Here is a 22,039-nt window from a genome sequence, read left to right on the forward strand (position 1 = left end):
GCATTTCTAGTCCTTTTCTCTCTTGACTGACTTTCGACTTCGCAAGTTTGCTTTGCCTTTCTATCTTCGGTCGATTTGGCTACCCTGAATTAAAGAAATGATCGCAGGCCAACACTTCAGAAGGGGATACCCAAATCACGAGGGATTTGGGTATCCTACTTTTACTTGTTTCCCCCTGTCCAAAGATTTAAGCCTTGTCGACTTTATTTATATTTATTTTGGATTTCTTCCCAAAACAAAAAAAGACCTCTTTAAATGGCATAGAGAACTGTTCGCAGGCAAAATCTAATGGGTCAAGGAAAGAACGATAAATAAACGAGTCTAAAATAAAATTTATTTGAGACAGGCAACATACACAGAGGTCAGTCACAGCTTGAGACCAGTGTGCATATTGCGTGACGGCCGTATCTCAGTGTGTTCGTTCGCATATTGATTAAATTTAATTGCCGAACTAACCGAGGTTTAGAAAGCGGCTTTCTTGTTTAAAATGACGGCATTTCAAGGGTTATCGATAGGCACCAAGTGCATGTTCATACAAGGCACTTTGGCGCGCGAATTCGGTTTTGTATGTCGTTATACTGCGGACTCGGATCAGACAGTCTGCTCTAAATTGCGACTATTTTCAGCGACTTATTGTCTTTATATCAAGTAAAATAACGCTTTAATTTATTGAGACAAAGCTTAGTAAGAAGATAATTGGGTTTTGAGCAGACTTGTGGATGATTTCACTTGCCCCAGTTTGGGTACCCAAAACACTAGGGATTTGGGTACGGGGGTACCCAAAACTCAGGGATACCCAAATCACTGTGACCGCCGCCCTTGCCCGCGGTACGCTACCCAAACAACACAAGTGAGCCTTCTCGCAGGCTAGCCTTATTTTGGCGAGATGAAGGCCATAGAGCAGCTACTAGCAGGAAAAAGAAAAGGCATCTTAAACTACCCTCTTAACTGAAAAGTATTTTATTGCCTCGATACAAAGAACTCCTGTTTACAAGTTTCCATTTTCAGAGATGCATCTCTAAACATATTGAAAACCTTATTAGTTTTACAAGTTAAATTTTTCTGCGCGAACACAAAACTTATTCGTTAATTATGAGCCGTCGAGATTTCTATCGCGCGGTAATAGGCCTTTTTACAGTTGTGTGCTTAGTTACCTGGCCTGTAAATGCAAGCGAGGTTGGAGATGACATTGCTTTGATACAGAACTCTTTGCTTTTCTAATTTAAATGCTGCGTTCGCATAAGAACAACTTGATTTGCACAACAAAAGCAGTGAGGTCTTTATCAAAACAAGGTCATCTGCAGCCTCGTTGCCATTCAAAGCCAAGTAACTGAAGAGACAACTGTAAAATGGTTTATTGACGAGGTCGCAGCCCGAGTCAACTATCACCATAGAAATCGAGAGCGAATAATCTAATTGTTTTACTATAAATCTACTAGTCGTTCAAAACTTTTTCTAGATGCTGATCCTCTTCACAGATATTTGGAAAACGTAAAGGATTAAGGGGCTGCCAGTTTGTTAACAAGCGCACACTGCTAGGCTACTCACCATCTACAACAGAAAAGATAGTGAGTAGCGTAGCCAATCAGAGAGCAGCAGTCGTAATAGAACGTTGGTAGATTTATACTAAAACATTATTATTGTTATTATCGCTATTAGAGTCATAAAAAAGCGATATTAGTAACAAATGAAAACAAATCTATTCAAGACAGCATCTTCCACGCAAGTTTACTTTACAACTACTAACAGCTAAAGAAAGCCCGTTATAGAAAGCTTGCTGGCGAATCACTGCTGAGTTGCTGCTAATTTTGAGTGGCGACACGGAGTAGCTGGTAACCACGCGCAGCGCTTCGTTTCTTCTTGTCCCAGGCAAAGTACGAAATCCCCACAAGGCAAACGGCAGCTACCACAGCCATGGCGGCAATAAGGCTGGTAAACTGACCTGTAATGGGAAGGTAAAGACATTTAACACGTCAATAGGTAGTTTGTATACAGGAATTCTGAAGATAAGCATGCAATGATTAACTACTGATCGGAATGCTCGTGGGCTCCGACGGCCTGAGGGGGCCTGAGGCAAATCGCTCACTTCACCAACGTGTTGCCTAAGGAAAGAATTTAGACGGTACTATGGTCTATGTCACACCGAACCTTCCTTACACTGCATAAAAATCTACCTTTTGGGGCGTTTGTTTTTTTCAATGTGTCTTGTGTGTTTCTTCTTTCTTTTTGTCTTTTTGTTAATTGAAGCTTACCACTTTTCTCCACATCACGCACTTCAGTCAGAGTTTCCAGGGCCTTTGTTTCATCATTTCCCTCGTCTGAAAGAATGAATGGTCCCTGGTCCAAATTATACTCCTCGTCATTTGTCTCTTCACTATACAGCGACCTCTTACGCCGGTCATGCAGACATCCCTGCGCGCAGCGTGAGTTAGGATCTGTTGCGTTACATATCTTGACCTTGCAGTGCATGTACACAAACGGGTGATCACCCACGAAACTGAACGCTTCCACTTTATACCGCTGCATCCTTTCGTCAACTGTTGGAATGAACTCCACGGTGTCATCTATCGCACATCTGTATAAGGACAAAGAAACAATGGTATGTGAAAGTAGTCACTGAGCTGGTTCTAAATGAAAAGGTCCGTTTTAGAAATAAGAGCCTGGAGGGCAGGATAAAGCTTCCTGCTCTGCAGGATACGTAAAGATTTTATGTAGTTTGAAATTTCTTAATTACTCGTGATCGCGTGTCCCAGAGGCAAGATGAGTCCGATTTTTATCTGAATTCGATGACGCAGACGGCACAGCCTGAGCAGCTGGCAGTTCATGTAGAGCTCATGTCCGGGCTTGTAGACCTATAAAATCAAAACAAATGTTTCGTACCCATCTTTGATGAATGTGTATCTCAATACGTCATTATTGGGATCAGGGTCAGGTGTAGCAAAACACTCTTCTGCCAGAATCTCGAGCCTGCTATCGTCTGTATCCACGCTGACTTCTACGTAGAGCTCTTGCCTCAGTTTCACTTCAACTGGGAAATCGTTCTTTTTGTAATGGCCAAGGAACTTGTCATCTGGAAAAATCTTCATTTCCAGTACAAATTCTCCATATCCTTTCTCGGAGAAAATGATCTTCTTGCTTCTAACTTGGAGACCAACAGCGGACACGACTCCCATGTTTGAATAGTAACAAGCAAAGGGGATTTCTACTTCACGCACACGAGTGATAATCTGACCCTCTTCCAAGGGAATTTCCTCCACCTTGTTCGAGTAGGAAACAAACTTCTCGGTGTGCCTGCTCTTTGTGTGGCATCCCGTCAGACTAGTGTGGAGAGTAAAATGAGTTGAGGTCTCTGTGGCTCCACAGCTTACGTCACTAAGACGAAGATGTTCTACGTCGAGGCCGTGAAGAAGATTCCTGGGAATGCTGATGTACATGTCGTTCTGTAGGCAAGTGACATTGACCTCTGTGAAAAGACGGGATGAAAAACGTGACTGCAGTCAAGCGTTACTTAGAAAAGCAATAGGTCTGCCTGTTCCATAGCCTGCGTAGCAAGCGTTTCCGTGGGGTTTGGAAGCAAATGAAGACCGAGGAAGGGGATTTTCGGTGTTTTGTCTGCGCGGAAAATGGGGCGAGAGCCAAAAAAAGGAAAAGGGGGGTGGGGGAGGGGAAGGAATATGAATCAAGAAGATACGTAGTAATGATCAAGATCATCACAATACTGATTCAAATGTGTCACATACCTTCATGGGGCGGGTGAACTGCAATAACATAAGTAATAGTTAATAAATATTAAATCTAGTATTTTTACCTTGATCAAGCAGTCCTAAAGATATGGTTTGAAATGTATGACCAGGTTGCTCAGCAGGTTAATATTATTCTAGTAGAGCAAAATTTCAATTTCATCTGGCTTGTTTGTTTGTTTGTTTGTTTGTTTTGAGAGAAGGTTATTTTCATCTAGTTACGGACGGGCTTGAAAGTCTTGCTTCTGTCGGTTTTGAGAGAAGGCTTTCGAGACTGGCGGGCTAGATAAGCCATTAGACTTGAACCGATCAAAACTTGGCGGCGTGTTTATCATATCATGAACTATTTGACAAAAATAAGGCGTAATGTAATTCCTTTTTCAGATTACACTGTAGATAAGGCTTCTTGATGAAAATCGCAGTTGCCACATACATTACCGATCTGTGCAACAAGTTAAAACATTCAGCAGAGAACAGACTCCGCCTTTAAAATATAAAACAGCATGATTTGTTTCTTTATCATCAATCAATCTTAAAAGTTTCCGTGATAGTTCGATGTTACTGCCGTATAAAATTTGTAGAGGCGTATTCGATTAATTTATCAGTTATTATCGCCAAGACGATACTTTGATTGATCAATACTGAAGCCGCATTAATTATTTTTGTTGATCCCTCTTTATTTGACAAATAGGTATATACTTACGTGATGGTTCTCCTGACCCAGGTCCTTCATCTAAACAACAGAAAAGATGTCTGAGTAAATCACATTATGAATACATTACTGGCCTGAATGTTCTGTAATTGCATACACCGTTGCCAATCTAGTTCACTGAATTAAGTAAATTGATAAAATAACTCTACGGTCGGAAACTTGTGGGAAATAAACCATGTGATCCATGCATCTGAGGGTGAACATGTTCTCATTTATACATGTTCTCATATATTAGACTGAAAGAGTCGCTTAGTATGATTATCTACGATCCTTGTGTTCCGGTAATCAAAATAAAAGAGTTATTCTTTGTAATAGCATTTCTAACCAACTAAGCAGTACCGGTGCAGTACTGGAATCGATGGCCATAATTTAGCTGTTCAACACAAGGGTGTCGTCAAAACCAACAACAAAGCTGATTTAAATGTTGTAATAGTACAAGCATTACAAACAATTAATGAGTGCGATTTCTTTGTGACTGAAGGTTTGAAGTCAATAAAGTTTGAGGTCATGAACTCTTACTTTGTACCCAAACATGTGCAGGATAGGCCAGATCTCTCTGATTCGTATAAGGCGTTATTTTCGATGTATCTGTGCAAACGAAACATGCGTAGTTGTATGTCTCCCAGAATTCAATTGCCGTGCATCCTGCTCTTTCTTCACAGCGTCTCTGACATTCATTCAAATTATATGTATTTATTTCCGAGAGCTGTAAGGCTGCGAAGGATCCACTTCAGGACGTTTGCGGGACAATTTTCCAGTCAATATACTTTTTTTTAATTTTTACTGCAGTAAGAAAATATGTTACTTGTGCCAGAAATGCAAATAAAAACTGGAGGTCACCGACTTCGTTTCAGAGATAAAGCGTGTGGAAAACTATCCTGATTTTGAAAAATTGGCGCACGTTGTTCAGCGTGGTCTACAGGGGTTTATAGTTAAGAATATCGAAGGTGAGTCAGCGGAGGCAAACGATCTTAATCATATTTTGTCGAAGTAGGTAATTCCAAATGTTACCAACCTTTTCACAAAAATTAAGAATGGCTGACTGTTAGGATCGAGAAACGCCGGTCAACGTCCTATTTGACAAATTGCTCATATTTTGCCCAAAGATACCCTTAGGTGACCTAATTCTAAAAAATCATATTTAAAGGTTCCACCGAATTTTTATTTTTCAGAAATTCGCGAAAATTTGAAAGCGCGGTCAAAGTGTGGTTTTTCGTGTAATAAAATGACTGAAATAAGGTGCGAGGACGAAGCGCTGCTTAAGTCTTAAAATAAGCTCAATTGACTTCAAACTTAACACAAATGTGGAACAACCACTCTAATTTATTCCTCGCTTTAAACTAATCTCAGATATGTTGATATAGTGGTTTTCCGAACCATTTTAAAAACAGCTATGAAGCGTGTGAAAAATAACGGCAAAATATAGCTCATGTTTAACAGCATAAAAATGCATCTGGTACCTCACTTTCCGATTATTTTACTTTACATCCTTAAAATATCATTATTAAAGATATACCATGCCATGCTCGAACTCGCAGTATTTCCCTTTGTGGAAAACGAAAATCTATGTCAATGTGTTGGGCGCAAATAACCCAATAATCACGCCCAGCTAGTAGTATGTCACCCCAGTATGTGTCTAAAGAAAACTTGAGATTCTCTCAAATACGATTAACATTACAACCAGACCGACTGCGTGTTGGACAATGCTAAATTACAATGTGCAACAGGCTTTTCCGGTTTAACTGTTTTTCCACCTGTCCGCGGTCAATGCAATATGCGCGCCAACAGGTAATTGACTCAGCGGAGCTACACTCAAAATTATTTAGCTTAGTGATCCCTGTGATACTTCGAGAATCATCTAGTGTTTCAGTGTTGGCGTTAAGAGCTGGAGACCACTTAATCTTCCACGGCATACAGATATCCGAAATTTCCGGGAATTCCCTCTGCCCCCCTCCCCGACTGTAGCTACAACTAAGAGCAATTCAGAAACAAGAAATAATTGTTCCTCGATAGGACAGCTTTAAAAAGCGCATTTCAATCTACTGTCACTACTTTAAACTTGTAGTCGGTTCATGTAAATTACGAAATGTTGGAAATTTGCGCAAGAGCAGTGAAAGCGTGACTGGGCTGCTTGTACGGTTGTGTGACAACTTTTACTAAGTCTCGAATATCAGCCACGCAGCATGGTTGCCGATATACTAAATACAGATTCATGAGGCCCCTGATTCTTACAGCAGAAAGCTTGGGCTCTTTAAGGCAATGCGGACTGGTATTGAGGGGAATCGACGGCTTTTAGGTATGTTTTCTGTAACATTTTCGGGTTAAATTAGTCGTATTAATATTTTGTTTATTTGTTTCGGGTCAGACCGTTTCACATCTTGTTTCCAATTTATATAGGCGAAATTTATTTGGAACTTGCCACTACACTTTTAAACTTACACTTTTGATGATCTCGGTTTGATTTTGTTGTTGTACCGGTAATACATTACCGGATTAACCTCTCGACTTCTTGAACTTGAACGCGAGATCGGCTGTTTACCAAATTAGAATAAGGGCGAGATTTTGATTTGCTTCGAGATATTTCAACTCGATTAATTTACAGTCCTTTAACGTCCTTGATGCTAAACAGTATTCCAAGTTGACTCATTATCGTGTCTTAACGAACTTAAAGCGTTTTGGTGAATCGAAAACAGTAAGGTTCCAGGAAACCTCTTGCGTTTGTTATGACAACCATTCACGTGTTGCTTACATTAAGGAAATACACGCGATGACAAACTAGACAAGACGGCGGACACGAAATTAAACAAAGTTTATTAACGCGTAATGGTTCGAAAACGTCTAACAACAGTTTTTATGCAGTGGACAGTATGTTTCTACTGATAGCAGTGAATTGACGGGATTTTAATTAATGATAGCCTTTTACTTTCGCCATTGAAATTGATTTGTCTCTGGTTCGTGCATGATTATTGTGTTATTTGCGCCCAACACATTGACATAGATTTTCGTTTTCCACAAAGGGAAATACTGCGAGTTCGAGCATGGCATGGTATATCTTTAATAATGATATTTTAAGGCTGTAAAGTAAAATAATCGGAAAGTGAGGTATCAGATGCATTTTTATGCTGTTAAACATGGCCTATATTTTGCCGTTATTTTTCACACGCTTCATAGCTGTTTTTAAAATGGTTCGGAAAACCACTATATCAACATATCTGAGATTAGTTTAAAGCGAGGAATAAATTAGAGTGGTTGTTCCACATTTGTGTTAAGTTTGAAGTCAATTGAGTTTATTTTAAGGCTTAAGCAGCGCTTCGTCCTCGCACCTTATTTCGGTCATTTTATTACACGAAAAACCGCACTTTGACCGCGCTTTCAAATTTTCGCGAATTTCTGAAAAATAAAAATTCGGTGGAACCTTTAAATATGATTTTTAGAATTAGGTCACCTAAGGGTATCTTTGGGCAAAATATGAGCGATTTGTCAAATGGGACGTTGACCGGCGTTTCTCGATCCTAACAGTCAGCCATTCTTAAGCCTTCAAGAAGCATTTGAAACCGTCGCACAGATAAAAGTAGAGCTAAAAACAACGGGATTTGATAGTGCATTTTGCAAAAAATTTAAACTTCTACTCGGTAGATTTTCTTCATTTTGTCGCTTAACGTAGAAAATCAGTAGAGAAAATGATCCATCAAAAGAAATATAGGGGACACCGAACGTCCAAGATCGTTAAATCTAGGAAAAGCTATAGCATTGGCCATCTGCCCTATCATTGTTCATTTTATTAATTACTTAGCGTGCGCTCATGCATGACGTGTCGTGTTTATTTGCGTGCGCAGTAAGAATGCGCAGAAACAATTAGCGCGAACGTCCTTAAAGGTTCTAGGTGAATGTTTCATAGACAACAAATATCAGTGGTACCGACAACAAAAACATGACAAAAAACACTGCAAGCACTCAAAATAGAAACAACACGGACGATTTTCTGCCTTTCTTAACCATGTTTATACTATATTTTACGTAGTTTCAAACGTAACCAGGATTGAATGGTAGAGTACCAAACTAGAGCAGCATCGAGGAAACAGGAGGGGGTCAGTGAAGGCGAGATTTGCTACATGGGCTGGCACAAAAAGGGGAAAACTTCCTTTGACCCAAACTGCTAATGGAAAAGTGTAAACGAAAATATCAGTTAAATGTGTGACGAAATGGGAGATACTCTTTCCTTACCATAATATGCTGGATCCTCATCTCTGGCTGGTACACCATCAACAACCCGCCCAATAGTACCTGGATCTTCCACATAATCAAACTCTACACTTTTCGGTCCAAAATTTTGGCCATTAATCAGTGAAAACTTCTTGTTGTCTGAAAAAAAGACGACATTTCTTCTGTTAAAGTGCTACTGTGACCAAAAATCAATTCTACTTTTTCTTTGTATTTCAAAACTATATAACTGAACCACTAAGTGACCGAAGTTTTAAGCCTTCATTTCAAAAAGACACCCGTATATTTTGACTGGAATTTTCCTAATTAATGGTCTGCCATTACTAACTTTAAAATCTTGAGAGAGCTGGATCGAGGATAAGATGACGTCAAAGACTCACTGGTTTAGAAATGCAATGCGTCTGCACGCGCCCGAATTAATACAGCTGTTTCGACAAAGGTTGTCCTGTACAGGGGTAACAATGCCGATTATTTTATTATGGGTAGCAACAGTCTAGCGTTCCTTGATTGAGGTTAACAGAGTTTCAGGAAGGAAAAGCATAAATACACATGTTTGTGCTGTTTCCTTCTGTTATGATGAAATGCCTTCAGCTTCAAGTAAGTAGCCCGTTGGCCACCATTGCCCATAATACCTTTCGACGTTGTCGCGTACGCTGTTACACTTTTGTAGGTCAACCTTTCTTGAAACCACTGTAAGCAGCACGGGAGATTCGAACATTCAGACTTTTAAACTCTTTTTTTGCATGTACAATAAGCTGCGTTTACATACTGCAATTTTAAGCTAGTGAGTCTTTGACGTCATCTTATCCTCGATCTAACCCTATGAGGTCCAATCGGTCAGTCTTAAATGTGAAATGGCGGACCGTGAAATCCTAAACTTGCACTGAAAGAAAACAGCCTTTGGATATTCGAAGCTCAAGATTTTGCCAATCAGGTGTCAAACAAACACGCTTTTAAAAATATGAAGTAAAATGGGAAGTGAGTTTTTTGATCGTAGTAGCACTTTAAGAAGACATTTATTCTGTTAAGCAGAAATATCAGTGGCATTGACTCTTATTATCAATTTTGTTTTTTCAGCATTGGGTTTTCTTCTTTTAACTGATTAGTATAGGTAATCGTATGAATGCGAGTCCAATTAAGAATTTACACTATGAGTGATATTTGAAAATTCTCTCAAACTTGCACTAGCCTTTGGAAGAGTGCAATTTGAAAGAATTTTCAAATGTCACGAGTATTTTTAATCCTTAATTGCTCGAGGTTTCATACGATTACTTATTTGTTATATGACCGAGAAAATTGCGAACGCGCACACGTTAATTTGCACTGCAGTGCAAATTAAGAATTAAGGATAAATTGGCCTGCTCTCAGCCAATCACAGTAAAGTAATTTTCTCAGTCATATAATACGCCTTGAAATAGTTGGATTTTGTCATCCGAACTGTTGAATGACATTTGATTGATTTCTGACTTCGTTCAGCAATTCTCACCATGAAGTAGTTCATCTTCTTCAGCCTTCAAATCACTCATCATTTCATCTTCGATGCCGTCAACAAGTGTTGGATCTTCAACAGAATAATATTATTATTCTAGATTCTCGTTATTATTATCGATTCATACATTCATTCCCTCTTCCTTCCCTTTCTCCCGTCCTGCCCTTCTGACTCCTCCCTCCCCTGTGAATTTGCTCTCTTCTTCCTTTCCTCGCTCACAAATTCGTTCGTTCAAATTACAATAACGAAATAGAAGAGAAGAGAACAAAGTTACCATTAAACGCATTCGCTTGCAATAACCTGACATAGAGATCTGTCAGCCAAGCTTATGTTGATCTATGTTTGTTGGAGCTTGATAAATTTCCGTTCTCAGTGACTACGTCCCGCGCCACTGGGGTACACCGCCATTCTGCGTCAATTATTTAGCGATCTTTATTACTCGTTCTCTGCATGGATGGAACATCTTGAGTGTTTTTATCATTTCAACACCGATCTGATTTAGTATTTTCATAAAATAAGACTGGGGCAATAAGACGTTATATTCTGCACGTATAATTTGCGATTGTTGTTAGTGACTTACGCTTGAACGGCTTTAAACAAGAAAAAATTCAATTAACTGTTGTTTTAGATACTAAGAAATGGGTCTTTTATTACGATGCTTAGGAATTTTCCGCGTTGCATGTTGGAGACCATACCTTCGACTCAGTGAGGTAAAGTCAGTATGTTAGCTGTATGTTTAGAAGTGACAATCTCTGCCCAGGTTAGTTACCTCAGTGAAAGTCGATCTGAAATCTCTGCTTTTTTTGGAAAACCTTTTAAATCAGTTTTAAATTTATGATTCAAGTAGCTTTTACGGTTCTGGAATTTTTCGTATTAAGTTAAGCTGCCACAACAACTTTTATCCTTACGGATAATAGCTCCTTCTACTGTAACCGGTCCGACCCTTAATGACTTGAACCGAAATACAAGACGAGAAACAAACGCGCACTCTATCAAAATCGTACAAGGACTCACGAACAATGGAAAAACAAAAAGGCGAAGTAACATTTCGCAGGGAAAGGACACAGAAATGCAGAAATACGAACTTTGAGCTTCACTTATTTTCTTCACGAACTAGACTTTCTCAGCAATCAGAAAAGTGTCTGACCTAAGCCGTTACACACGGTTGCTGCTATTACGGCAAACTAAAACACGATTACTGCATAAGGTAAGGCTAACATTTAACATGAACTTACCAGAAATATGGCAGTTAAAAAACCTAGTACCCTTGTATTACAGGCGCTTTAGTTAGGCTACTCTGTAGCAACGTGTTAATTGTCAGTGTCAATCTAGTTAGCTCCTGATGTTTAGAAATACTCGAAGCGAAAAAAAAAAAAGAGAAAACTGCAATCACTGAATGAGTCCCCGGCACATTTACCTTGTTTGGTCAGGTCTAGGGTTCCACCAGCCACCAGACTCGAGAGAGCCAGAATAAGGCACGAAAAAAGCGAGAAAAAATGCTTCATGGCTGAACACAACTTGCGAGTAAACCCAATGCGCTACTCTGATGTATTCGTGTGGTACACCCAGCTATTTAAACTACCAAATTTAAATTCGGTCAAAGCGGAAAAAACATTTTCTTTTGTTCCACGTTTTTGTCCTGTTTCGTTAAAAACAAGACTATTATGACCGCAAAGTACTTAAACGTTATTGCCTGGCTGAATTGTTTTAAAAACAAGGAATTTTCTAGGTAAGGCAGAGACGTTTGAAAATAACCCAGTACAGCAAGATATAACAGACTAGTTACTTTAAGCATCAGTTTTTCACACTAACTTTTAGTAAAATTAAAAGACTCGAACAACAAACGACGTCGCATCATTGATCATGGCCTGCGGCATTGTTCGGTCATACGTACTGACTAATACGTTATTGATAAAAATTGTTTCTTCTGGTTTCGAAGGACTTAATGTTTGTATTCATGCGGGCATTTTCAGTCAGTCTATCAACAGCGAAAATATGCCTAAAAACTGCTCATTACATGATGAGTATAACGGCCTTCCAATATTTACTCAGTAAGCTAATTTTTTTTTTTCGCTTGACTTCAAGCCATGATGGACAAGCCTTTCAATTAGCTAAATTTCTGAGGAAAAAATTGAACTATTAGAGCATGATAAAAAGATTGAAGTAAGATCACATCTAGAGGTTACATTGAACTTTAAAGACGTTTTTTGCTCCTGGGAACTGAAAATGTTTTGGAATGTTCACGTTAATGACGTTTTTCTTTTGTTTCACCATTTTTCCTGGTTCAAGACGACTGTATTTAGTCAAGCAAAAGCTCTAGTTATATGTTCCATTTCTCATAATAAACAGTTTTAGGCAAGTTAAAGCATGGACGGGCGAAGTTTGGTGAATCGTTGCTTTTTAACCTGACGTACAACATAAACTGTGAGCCCGGGACTATGAGCTAGTTAATATGTCTGAAGGGCTGTAGTGTGTAAAACAGTTCATGCTGAACAAGAAAGAAGGCATGACCTCAATCATGCCGCTTTATGGAGCGCCATTCTATTTTCTTTTTTGACTTCTTTTGTTCGTCACTGGCACTGAAAATACCTTCCGACTGCTTCAGTTGAACTCCGACCTCCTATAATTTTTCGCCCTAAACCACGCGAGAATGTGCCTTGCAAGCTGGTCCAATATTACACTTGACTTTGCTTACTGCAAAAGTAAAAAATGTGGACTTCGCATCATTTTGGTACGACATTAGCAAGACCAGCCTTTCACTTCTTGTGACGCATTTCAAATAGTTCTAGAGAGGTTTAAATTCAACGCAGTTTTTCCATGTTTTTTTTTATTATTATTATTTCGAGGACATATATATTACAGCACTAAACTCATTTGCAACGCACTGATGACAGGAGTTCACCTTCCTGTCGAGCAAAATAACTGAGCATTGGGAAAAACTGAATAAAAAAGAAACTTCTTTGTAATTCAGTACTGAACATTTTCCTTTCTGCAACGCACTGAAAATGCCACGTTTTGTTACACTTCCCATGGCGAAAAATACTCCACAAGTGTTATCAAAACTTCAATATGCTAAAATACCCATAACGACCAAGTTCGTGCATACATTCACTTCTCCAAGCAGTTCTTCTTTGATCCTGACAACGGCTCGGCTGAGCACTTTCGTTAAATGCTGCAAGCTATTAATCGACATTTTCGTACAGCAAAACCTTTTAAATAGATTTACTCGAATTCGGTTCAGTGGTGTATCTAAAAGACGGGAGGTGGAGGGGAAGATGGCCCCCCAAGGAAGACAGGTTTTTCCTTGCTTGAGGCAGAGGGAGGAAACGCTGATTCTTTCTCCATTAAATGGGATCTGTGGACTCTTCCCCACCTGGCCCTGATCAATTTTTGTTGATTTTTGAGGGGTTTTTGGTCGTTTGTTTGGTTTTTACCGCCACGTTGGGTATTACAACTCAAACACTCTAAAGGAAGGTGAAGAATGATCATCGCAGTAATTTTCCAATTTAAGCGATTGGCAAGAAGAAGCCTGAAAAAATCAGGGCTTCAACGGGATTCGAACCCGTGACCTCCGCGATACCGGTGCGATGCTCTACCAACCGAGCTATGAAGCCACACATTGGGAGCGAGGTCAATGTTGAGTTCATATCTTCCCGTGAGGAGTGAAATAATGTGAAGTATATATGAAATAATTCATATTTGAACTGCGGTTGTAGATGAAAGTGATGCGATGCTCAGAACATCGCACCGGTATCGCGGAGGTCACGGGTTCGAATCCCGTTGAAGCCCTGATTTTTTCAGGCTTCTTCTTTCCAATTGCTTAAATTGGAAAATTTACTGCGATGATCATTCTTCACTTTCATCTACAACCGTAGTTCAAATATGAATTATTTCATATATACTTCACATCAAAGACTCTAACCTAGTAAGAACCTTTGAAAAACAAAGGTATTACATGAGCTGCATCTTACTTAACAAACTTTGAAACGATGTAACTTGCACTGAGGCTAATGAAACACCTAAGGATGCCTTCTTCTCAGTTCTTTAAAACAGCCTCATACATTTCGGTCAGGAAAAACTAAACAGCCATCAGGGCTTAGGGAAGCTGGGAAAGCAAACTTAGTCCTAAAGAATACACGTCGTGGGCTTATACGATTTACGTCAAGTGCTCTGGCCTAGCCCACGGTCAATGTTGATCAGTTTACTGAATTAACTTGTTGTTTTTAATCAGGACAAAATACTCATTTCCACACAGCAGCCTCGTATAGCGTAAGTTTTATATTCCCGTCTAAAAACATTGATTTCCCAAGTTATGAGTTAATACCGAACGATCGATGGGAGGTAAAATTTGTGGCGATTATATTCTATTGTCTATTCCGGTCATGTAGGCAGGCACGAAATTCCGTTATAGTATTTTACATAATGCCTAGCGACTTGTTGCCTAGTAACTTGGGATGGTTGTTATTGATAGTCGTCAGAGTTCGCACTGACTTCATTGACAAGACTGCATAGAACCGATTCAAGCATAAAGGATAAGTATCCTTGACGAGAAGCTTAGAAAGAAGGTCTCTCTTCCTTTGATAACAAAGAACAAGCGTACAGACCATCTTGTCGGGCTAGATTTATATATTGTATAAATACTTTTAGTTAGTGAAATATTATGAAATTTACATCGAGTTAACTTTCTCAACTTCCAATGAATAGAGTCTCGACTGATTTGCAGCCAAAGCTTGGGCCTAAGAGTTCAAGGCGCCCATATTTACCCTTATTTACAATAAAATCCAGGCAGTCATCCTATGTGAAAATACGTGATATCAAAACTTCAGAGTGTTTAGAATTCATAATACCGTAATTAAAACATAAATTAGCATATTTTCCGTGCGGCTATACAAAAGGTTTTTGTCAATAATGCTTAAGAACGCCCTGGAGCCTAATAAAGTTCCGCTTTCCTTGATAGTGATCTCTGTAGTTTGCTGTCCTGGACAATTCAACTCACGCTATTCGTTATCCTGTCTCCTTTCTAAAAATCACTCTAGCTTAAACATTACTCCGAAAAAGAATATTTAACATTGATTGGAACTATAAATTAATCACCCCTAAACATCATATTATAGCGACAAAATTCATGTACTATGTCACTGACTTTCGCTTAAATGGCTATAAACCAAAGAACCATTTGTGTCTTTTCTTCGGTCTTATAAATGGAACTTAAGTGAACTGTCTCCATGATATAATTTATTTCTAAGCATTTATCACTGACCTTGATCGCGCACAAATTTTCCGCATAGCGTTGTCGCCAACCAACAAGGTGGATGAAGCACAGTTGAAAGAAATTTGAGCTTTCTAGCTAACAAGTCTTGACTTTTTTAAACGATTTAGTGAATTAAAAGTAATGCGTTCCATTACAGTTACAGACATTTTGCTACATACCAAGCGAGTCAAGTGTACACCAGTCCGTAATGAACAGTGTTTAAAGCCAACAAGGGTAACTTTCATACTCTAAATTCATGCATGAAATGGGTTTTTCGTTCACGTTCTTGGAGCTTCACTTTATCAAAGTGCTTGGATTACAAACTGAAATGAACGTAATTAAAAAGAGATGGAGAGCGGAATGAAAACGAATGTGGTACAGTACGAAAGTGTTAGAGAATATCGGATATTCTGCCTGGAATACATGATACAAGTCCACTGTGTCAGCGACTTGTTGCATATAGTGCATTATCGCTCGTTTAATATTTGATTTCCAAACACGAAATTGTTATTTAATTTAAAAAAAGAACAATTAAATTGTCAACAAAGACTTGCTTACCTTCATTGGTCAGGTCTAGGATTCCAGCTGCCGCCACACTCGAGGCAGTCAGGATAAGACAAGAAAGAAACAAGAAAATATTCCTCATGGCTGGGAGTACACCCAATGTAACTGGAGCATTCGTACGATACACGCGGGTATTCAAGATACAAAATTTAAATTTAGGTCAACGCGGAAAAAAAATACTTTCTTTTGTTTCTCTGTTTTGTCCGCTTTAATAAACACAAGACTACTATGAAGGTAAATTTTAAGTGCTTTACACGATATTATAAAACAGGAAAGAGAGAGAAGTATGATAAAAAAAAACTTAGTTTATCGAAGTCAGATACAACAAATAAGACACTTTAAGGCCCAGAAAAACGTTCAACACTGCTCTATAATTAAAACGCTCGCATAATAAAAGATCAAGAGGTCATTCCAAGCTTTCAAGTGAGCTTCATTGTTCGCCTATAAGTACATGACATAATCACCGTTTAAAGTATCTTTCGTCTCTACGCATATAGGAATCTCCTCTTTTGGTTGGCATACTATTGAAAAGACGGTTTTCCGCTTGATTTATTTTAAAAACGTTTTGCTAAGTGTACGTTAAATACTAACTGCCTATCTATCACATCAAAATAAAATCTTTCATGACGTTCGATATGACAGTTTAAGGAAGAATACATCTCGTGATACGGTTGAGTAATACTGGTGGAGTTTGGATGCTTCGATCAACAGAAACTACATGTACATGAAAACTCCAGAGAGTTTTAACAATAATCACAGATTACATACTACGTGTCTTCTTAATGTTTCGCCATTTTTCTTGTTTCATGCACTTCGCGTGGAGGACTCGTGATTACGCAAGCGAAGTCCTTAGTTGTTCAGTCCGGTCCCCATAGAAACACCATCATAACTCTCTTGAACTAAACAGGACAAATTTGGGGATCATTAAGTTTTAAACTAAGCCATAGCATAAGCTATAAGTGATTTGGTAGCACGCTAGCAGTCAGTATAGGAATTCCTTTTTGCTAAAACAACTGAAGGATCGTAGTTTCAATCTTTTCTGAAAAGCAGTTCATTTGGAATTTCTCAAAAAAATCTATACTGTATGATAAAATACTCCACAATATCTAAGTAATTAGCTAGTATTGATGTACTAGCGAGCTGAACGTTCAAATATCTTAGCTTTGTGGGTATGGATAAGACTTATGAGCATAATGGGGCTTGGATATAGGAGAATCTTTGTCCACAGTATTTGTCTTATTAGCATAAGCGATACCGAGCTACAAAAAATTAGTTCTGAATATTGAAAGGGCACAGCACGATCATCTGTCTCAAGCAATTTGAGCCCGATGTGTTGAATACTCTTTGTGCCACGCGTATTTAAAAAATCAAAAGTTTACAAGAAATGTACGATCCAATTTCTCCTCGAGTATTTCACCCAAATAACCAAAAATTGTACCAATTACTAAGTTTCAAAAACTCTTTAAATGTTTATAGTCAATTCGTGTCTTATTAGTACGCTGGACAAAACTGTTCTGGATCAACGTTTTACGACAAAAAAATTGAAACAAGCAAAGTGATGCAAATAATTTTGTGAGTGTCTTAAACTTTATTAAATTCCACGCAAGGAAATTTATTTTCATATCGATCACGCAACGAAGACTTGAGTTACAGAGAATCTAAATTTGCGGAATGAATAACAAAAGTACGGAAAAATTGCGCGATTTCTGAGAAAAAAAATAGTTATAGTTTACATTGACATGGTAGTGTTAGATCAGTGTTGTTGTGTGAAGAACATTGTTGCGTGTTTGTGGAATTCTTTCATGAATTAGACGAGATGTTATGAAGAAGGAGCGATATCCATCTAAACAGCACTATAATCCTGTAATACATCAGCGGTTTAGAGAAGCAAAGATTCAAGTTGTGATGCTACTACCACTGAAGGCCACAAGGCAAACCAAAGAAAGTTATTTCAAGCTGTCAAGCAAGAAAATGTGAGAAAATGGCAAGCTCCTGCTAGGTGAGCTCCGAAAAAGGTCCGAAAACTTTCCTAAAAGCAAAAATAGCACTGTTTGAGGTTCTCGGCCGATCACGCTTTAACACAGTAGTATCTTGTGCAATTGTGGCTTGTGCGAAGCGCGAGCTAAAGGCAGCCATATTCAAAACAGGCGGAAGACCGGTCTAGTGGCAAGATCAGTTAAAAGACTTCAAAGAAGATCAATATCGTATTTCAGTGGCCAAATAAATTTGTAAATCTTTCTTATGCTTTCTTGTCGAAATCTTGCCCAAAACTCCACCAGCACGTGAAGAGTTTCTTCGCAAAACAACACTCTAAATGGGGTAATCCGAAAACACTGACCCCCGGTCCACGGACCCCCACTACGGACCGGGTCCGCGGACTATCCTACGGACCGGTCCGTGGACTACCCCTACGGACTCCCCTACGGACCACCCCCAAAATAGAATAAAAATAAGGATTTCACTTATGGGTTGTCTAATAGATTACTCGTGTCGGTGAAATGGGGAGCGTTAAAACCCCCAAAATAATATCTAAAAGCTGTTTTCGGCATAAGGAGATGGCGATGGCAAAAGAAGGAAAGTTGTTACCTTTCGTTCGTGGCTCAGTCTGGCTATAGAAGATGTGTTTTTAGGTCGTTTGCTTGCTTAACTGTAATTCCGCCGAGCAAATTATGAAGCCTTGAACGAGTTCACGAACCGTCACGGGAAATTGGGCTGAACAAAATGGCGGATGGGAAGTGAGAAGCACAAATTTCGAGCCTCCCTGGCTTTCATATATAACCACAGCGAAGAAAATGACAATGTTTGTGATGATATAACTTTCCCCCGAGCCTGAACGCAAGTCTGTTACATTTGCACAACGTAACGTTCGAAATTTTGCCGATACGAGTAATCTATTAGACAGCCCGTAAGTGAATTCTTTATTTATTACATTTTTATTCTATTTTGGGGTTGGTCTGTAGACGGGGTCCGTAGGGGTAGTCCGCGGACTCGGTCCGTAGTGGGGGTCCGTGGACCGGGGATCAGTGTTTTCGGGTTACCCCTCTAAATGTGACTCTTAATTCACAGAAATCACGTGATTTTACATACTTTTGTGCCTCTGTTACCAACTTTGTATAAGGTGTAACGCAAGCCTTTCTTGCGTGATCCGTATAAAAATAACTTTCCATTTATGGAATTCAGTAGAGTTTAAGACAATCACAAAATTAGTCGTGTCACTTTGTTTGTTTTAATTTTTTGTGGTAAAACGTCGATCCAGGACAGTTTTGTCCAGCGTATTATGATCTATATATAAAGCTCTTATCTAACGGCTCCCATGACTACTGTAACTCTGCCACACAGTATAGTTGTGTCAATCTGAAAAAATATAAAACTTTCAAAATGGGGTCTCTCGCCCATAGCCGTACAGGCCGGGGAGGGGGGTTGCTGGATGACTCCAGCTCCACCAAAATTGGGGCAACAAGAGAAATTTGGGTAAAGGGTTTTTAAACCGTTTCCATTTGTTTCAAGAAATTACAATGTCACTAAAAACAGAGAATAACAATAGGAGAATATTTGTTTACAATATTTGCCTCATTATCATAAGCGATACAGTTTCAGATGGAGCTACAAAGAGATTAATACTGAATATTGAAAGGGCACAGCACGATTAATTGTCCCAAGGAATTTGAGCGCGATGTATTGAATACTTTTTGTGCGACGAGGGTTAAAAAGCTCAAAATTTTACAAAGAATGTATGAGCTCATTAGCGCTTTTGCCACACAGAAATTTTGATGTTTTTGAAAGCCAATTTCTCCTCGAATATTACACCCAAAGAGCCAAAAACTTCACCACTTACTAAGTTTCACAAGCTCTTTACGTTTTTCTAGTAAAGTCGTGTCTAGCATGATGCCTTCTATGCGCAAAGTCGTATGTTAATGAGGAAAAATGTAAACAATGACGTCAGCAAAGATTCGCCTACACTGGTAATATATATATATATACAATAAGAGAACTCCATACTCAAAAGTAGTGCGAGTCAGCATTTTCTTAACATGCAACCCTTGTTTTTTCGTGTCTTACATTGTCACTCGACAAAAGCTTTATTTTGTAAGAATTTGGAATTTTTTCATTCTCAGTGCCCACTTTTTAAGCATTGTAGAAACTTCATTCATGTCCTTTGCGCTGAATGGCATGAAGAAAAGAGCATTCACTGGTTTCTGACCACGAACTCAACCGAAGGCGAGGTACTGTATAAAACTGGTGAAATATGCTATCACTGAATGCAATCTCGACCTCAAGAACATTGTCGGTAAAGCATTCGATGGCGCAGCTAACATGAACGATGTACCCAAGGGACTCTCAACAAGAATGGAAGAGTGCTACGGCGGTTCTGTATCTATGTCCACTGTTACGGACACGTACTCAATATCGCCCTTCAGTGACACAGATTAAACCATTGCGTAACGCTCTGGGTACTATCCAGGTTCTGCACAACTTGTTAGAAACGAATTCCAAACGACACGCCCTGTTTGGCGACACAGGCATAGAAGGTGAGAGTCTGAAACTGACGCCAAAGTTATCGGGTGTCAAGCGCTGGTCGTGCCGGTGGGAAGCCGTGAAGGCCGTATACGGACAAATGGAACTCATTGTAAAAGCCCTGCGCACGCTGTCTTCGGACAAAGATCAGACAACCTACGCTGAGAGCAGAGCTGTGTAATTTACCGCCATTTTATATTTTTATCCTTGTGTATTGAAAATAATTATAAGCTATTATAACACTAATAGTCTGTGCCGATATCTCCAGGGGAATACGGCTGACGTCATTTCCGCCCGTGGAAACTCCAGAATGACCATTCAGACCCTACGCCGGTGTCGGAGTGAAGAACATTTCAGTAGCGCCGTACGGCAGATAGCATCAGCAGTGGGTCTGAAAATTAAGAAGTGGCTGACCCACTCTCAGTTTGAAATACGAGAAGCCAGGGCACCCAGACAGAAGACATCGCACTGCATTCAAGCCCTTGTAGGTGAACATACGCAAAGACAAATGCAGCTGACACCGGAATCACACCACCGCATTAACACTTATTATGCGTCCCTCCACAAGGTGCTGTCAGAGCTTGAGATCAGGTTCAGTGGAAATAACCAAGAAATACTCAGTGCTTTGGGAGGTATCTGCCCTCCTTCTTCCTCTTCCTCATGGTGGTAGATTGGTACGATTTTCGCCTTTGAAGTCACATCGAAGAATTTTAGCAAATTGGGGACTGTGCAATAATTACCTGGAAGAGGGGGGGCTTGGAAAATTAGAGGGAGGCATAGGAGAAAATGACAACAAGAGAGAGGGGGGTTGGATGTAAAACTTAATACATACAGAGGGGATGCATTTCTTTTTCATTCCTTTTTGCAAACCAGAAAAGTAGTGGAAGAGTTACTAGAGTTCAAATATAAAAACTAACGTTGGAATAAAACTGACAAATTTATCAACTCTAAGGCGTTCTGATGAACTATTGTTTTCCTATCTAAAGAACGGTCTTTGCAAGAGGTATGTTCCCAGTACAACGTGGACGAGACTGCATGTAAAAGTTATGTACAGCAGCTTGAGTTCCTTGATGCAAAAGCCAGAAAAAAGTAAGAGAATGGAACACTCTTCCGCTTATTTCTTGGACAATCGAAAAAGATGTAAAAGCGCTTACCAACAAGCAGCTGAAAATGTATCCAAAGCAAAAAGGTCTTAAGATAAGTGGAAGCAAGGCTGAGTTGATTGATCGAGTTCTCACCCACGCACGCGAGAACCTTAGTGCCAGAGATGCTGCAGAAGATGAGGAATCTCCCAATTCATGCGAAGACGACACAAGCTCAGTCCAGTAATTCTGGTGACTCTTCACATGACTCTTTGACATACGGCGAAGAGCAATTTGAAGTGATGTTTGTAACGGAGGAAGAACTCCAACAACGGGAATCAATGGGAGGAGACTTTTTTCAAGGGGGAGTAGCCTTAATATTATCATTATGTGAGGGGGGGGGGTGAAATTATTTTTTGCTTCATGAGAGGGGAGGTATGACCTAGTTTTGGGACATATTTCATC

At 39.4% G+C, this 22,039-nt stretch overlaps 1 protein-coding gene across 3 annotated transcripts; it reads right to left on the bottom strand.

Moving 5' to 3' along the window:
- Positions 1-944: 944 nt before the first annotated feature.
- LOC110064436 (ZP domain-containing protein-like) lies at positions 945-16,131 on the bottom strand. 3 transcript variants are annotated; one of them, XM_089287861.1, is made up of 8 exons: positions 15,972-16,131; positions 10,160-10,234; positions 8,677-8,814; positions 4,444-4,473; positions 3,741-3,758; positions 2,881-3,463; positions 2,253-2,575; positions 945-1,942 (listed from the first exon to the last, which is right to left on the bottom strand). In XM_089287861.1, the coding sequence occupies exons 1-8, from the start codon at positions 16,057-16,059 to the stop codon at positions 1,803-1,805; spliced, it is 1,395 nt and encodes a 464-aa protein (XP_089143987.1). In that variant the 5' UTR covers positions 16,060-16,131; the 3' UTR covers positions 945-1,802. The 3 variants fall into 3 exon arrangements, with proteins under 3 accessions (XP_089143987.1, XP_089143984.1, XP_020627153.2); XM_089287858.1 differs by lacking the exon at positions 15,972-16,131 and adding an exon at positions 11,580-11,738; XM_020771494.2 differs by lacking the exons at positions 3,741-3,758; positions 15,972-16,131 and adding an exon at positions 11,580-11,737.
- Between the last annotated feature and the right edge of the window lie 5,908 nt (positions 16,132-22,039).

Source organism: Orbicella faveolata, unplaced genomic scaffold (genome assembly GCF_042242905.1).
Source record: "Orbicella faveolata isolate gen_17 unplaced genomic scaffold, um_ofav_v1 contig_1, whole genome shotgun sequence".
NCBI classification, from domain to species: Eukaryota; Metazoa; Cnidaria; class Anthozoa; order Scleractinia; family Merulinidae; genus Orbicella; species Orbicella faveolata.

What these genes read in the sequence shown, in the direction of transcription:
- LOC110064436 (XM_089287861.1), bottom strand. Translation starts at nt 16,059, where the DNA reads ATGAGGAATATTTTCTTGTTTCTTTCTTGTCTTATCCTGACTGCCTCG. An exon ending in AGAAGATGAACTACTTCATG is followed by an intron (nt 8,815 to 10,159) that starts GTGAGAATTGCT and finishes TCTTTTTTTCAG; the next exon opens with ACAACAAGAAGTTTTCACTG. An exon ending in TGAGGATCCAGCATATTATG is followed by an intron (nt 4,474 to 8,676) that starts GTAAGGAAAGAG and finishes TCTGTTGTTTAG; the next exon opens with ATGAAGGACCTGGGTCAGGA.